The sequence below is a fragment of the Alosa pseudoharengus genome, unplaced genomic scaffold (assembly GCF_046254945.1).
Source record: "Alosa pseudoharengus isolate Yale_2024_CS ecotype anadromous, Long Island Sound unplaced genomic scaffold, YU_APseudo_1.1 YU_APseudo_1.1_scf_10, whole genome shotgun sequence".
Taxonomy (NCBI): Eukaryota; Metazoa; Chordata; class Actinopteri; order Clupeiformes; family Clupeidae; genus Alosa; species Alosa pseudoharengus.
Genome location: NW_027468565.1, coordinates 14,880,811 through 14,884,038, shown reverse-complemented (window position 1 = coordinate 14,884,038; position 3,228 = coordinate 14,880,811). Strand labels below are relative to the sequence as shown.

Genomic DNA, 3,228 nt, shown 5'->3' with positions numbered 1-3,228 from the left:
AGAGAGGATCCTGGAAAACTTTGTTACAATTTTCAGTTTTACCGTATTTTTAATGCCAAGAGAGTATTATTTGACTTCACCAATGGCCTACAAATATATAGTTTGGGTAACATAAGGACATAATACCATAAAATGGCGGTGAGTAGATGTTTGTATTTTAGCCTTAACAGGAAATTACGAAACAGAAATTTCTACAGGAAATATAATTAATTAATTAATTAAAATGATTTTATTTTTTTACATTTGAATGTATGTCTACTTAATGTTATTGCTAATGTTTTATACTAATCAATTTAAAGTCTTACTTGTTCTTTCATGTTTTTGCTTTATTACGTCTGCTGCTGACATCAGGCATACAACACATATGCCGTGATCTTTGCCTGCACCTGTGGAGTGATATTAGGAATGGGTTTCTTTGCCAACCTGCTGGTTTTCTCCCTCTTTGCCAAGTACAACACGCTGAGAAAAAATCGTCTGGACATCCTGCTGCTCAGCATGGCCCTTGCTGACTTCTTCACCCTGCTACTCATTCCCTTCACTCTGCACTCAGCGGTCAGTTTCTCCTGGCCCCTGGGGGACACCTCCTGCCAGGTCTATCAGTTCCTGCTGGCCTTCCTGCTAGCGGCCAGCACATACTCTCTGTGTGCGGTGTCAGTGGCCAGAGCCATGATCATCACTAACCCTTACCAGCCCCTCACCATGGACTTGGTGGTCCTGATGTTTGTTCTGGTGTGGGCTCTCAGCTTCTTCATCAGCCTACCACTGCGGATCTTCGCCACCAAGGAAAACCTCGGCCCAAGTATGAACAATGTCAGCATTTGCTTACCCACCATCCATGAGCATCATTACCAGGTGGTGCTAAGCCAGTTTGTCCTCTACTACTTTGTGCCAATGCTAGTCATTGCAGTTAATTATGTCCGTCTCACGCTGTTTTTACACAAGAGCCCTGTGATGTCGGTGGCCAGTGCTCGCAACACTCGGCGGGCTTCCCTCATGGTTTTCCTGGCCGCTGGGACATTCACCGTGTGCTGGTTACCAGGCTACATACTGGAGCTGTGTCTTTATCTGGGCCTGTACCGTCACGGACAATCTTGGGAGATGTTCTACTTCACCTGCACGGTGCTGCAGTATCTGCACCCGTGTGTCAACCCGGTGTTGTATGTGCTGCTCTCGAAGCGCTACCGCCATGGGAGGGCAGTCTGTCTGTTCCACTGTAACAGGAAAAGGGTCCATCCTCAGGTTACCAGTGTGATTGACAGCTTCTCTTAAAGGATGCTATGATGGGTATGACTATTTTAAAATCCGATGACTGTGTAATCAATATCTGCAATCTATATATGCGGTAAGTCGGACAGTCTGGGTATGGCATAACATTTTATTTGGTAAAAAAATCCAAATTCCACTGCTAGTAGTCTGAGGTGCTACTACCAGCTATGTTTGAATTCAAGCTTTGAGCTTGTCAGGAGAGGAAACAGATTTTTTTTAAAAAGTTTCCATTCCATTCAGTGTAACATATATTATCTGCATATTAATGCATATTAAAGTGCCATCGGTGGCGGGCCTATTCTAATAATTTCCTCGAAACATGTATTTTTTGTTTGATTTGTGGTTGGGTTGGTTGCTTGCAACTGTTTTGAAGTCTTAACACATTTTTACATGGCAGTTTTCTTTTAACTTTTCTTTTAAATTTAGTTACTAACTGCTACATGCCACAGACTACTATTTCAGTTACATTTTTGTTTCACTTGCGGCTATATTTACAGCACATTTGAGATTTTCAGAGCACAACTGAAACAACTGTGTGCTTCTGGTATTGTCAGACAGATGTACACACACTGCAAGTACTAAATCAGGGAAAGGAATCGACATAAGATATAAGTGCTGATAGATATCAGCTCAGTCAACAGCCATATGGTTTCTGTGAGCTTCAACACCTTGGCCTCAATCCAGCCAGTGCATCATTCAGTAATTTGCTCGCTTGCTGCCCACATCTAGCTTACACAGGTGAGATCACTATGACAGTCTGACATAAGTATCGACAATTGATTCCAGGCCACCAGAGTTCTACAAAAGGAATACTGTCATACCACAGTACTGTTATTTTTAGTTATCTTCTCATTTTACAGTTTGAAAAAACAAGCCAATTGCACCCTTAGTTTCCAGCCATTGCATTCTAGATAAGACACACGATTCTTTATGATTGATTGTACGTAAGTGAATGCTCTGTTAGTACTGCTAACAGCATAACATATGCAGTGCAATAATCACCCTCACTCACTTGGACACTTTTCAATGTGCTGCTTTTAGTTGTTTTCGCTGAATCAAAACCTAGTGAAGTACTGTATGTAGTAAACTCCCTATGATGTGCAAATATATAGTAAGTACCGGTATATATATTAAGTACAAACTCTGTTTATGGTAACCTTAGCATACAGATTTTAATAAACCTGAAACAGGCGACTTCATGTCAACCTACAATGTCTATTAAGTGATTGATGCATTCAGTAGATTAAAGAAGACATCTTTGTTGTTGTTATTGGACATGTTGGTTGGTGATTTATGTCACAGTTTTCCAATCACATGCTCTGACTTCCTGTCTGGTGATGTCGCCTGATCCTTAACCACACCATGCCACTGACCACGCTTACACTCAGCTGTCCTGTACTCCCCCTGTCTGTATGTACACACAACACCAGTGAGAATCAGCATGATATCCTTAAATATTTGTGAGAGCAGCTTTTGATTTCCGATGCTAGTTCTATTAGTATTTGGATAAGGGTATTAGTCAGCACAAACTGCCCGCTGGTTGGCTCTTTGAAGAAGACTGACATGAGCAGAGATGTGCACCAGAATATTTCTGTATTTGAATGAGTGTTGATCAACATATGAGCAGACAAGTCAAGGACTTCCCATTTCCAGCACCTGTCATTATCCATAAATAGTTTAGCAAGCAACCAAACAGGTCTTGCAAAGCAGATAAATAACATTTCTCAACAGTCCCTGTCAGGAAACGTTCTGCAGTACTTAGGGACAGTTATGTTTGTGATCCTACCTGTTAGTCATGCCGGGTAGCGTAAAAGGTGCAGGGTGTGACTTGGACCCCCTCCCTGTGCACAGTACATGACAAGGAAACAAACAGAAAACCTATTCAGTCTCATTATTCTGTCTATTGTAAATGTCATATCTGATGAAATTTTGACTTCATTTAAGGTTGCAGAGATATTATCT

General features: G+C 41.4%; 1 protein-coding gene across 1 annotated transcript; it reads left to right on the top strand.

Moving 5' to 3' along the window:
* Positions 1-289: 289 nt before the first annotated feature.
* LOC143109569 (galanin receptor 2a) lies at positions 290-1,269 on the top strand. Its single transcript, XM_076272341.1, has one exon. The coding sequence runs from the start codon at positions 406-408 to the stop codon at positions 1,267-1,269; it is 864 nt and encodes a 287-aa protein (XP_076128456.1). The 5' UTR covers positions 290-405.
* Positions 1,270-3,228: the final 1,959 nt, after the last annotated feature.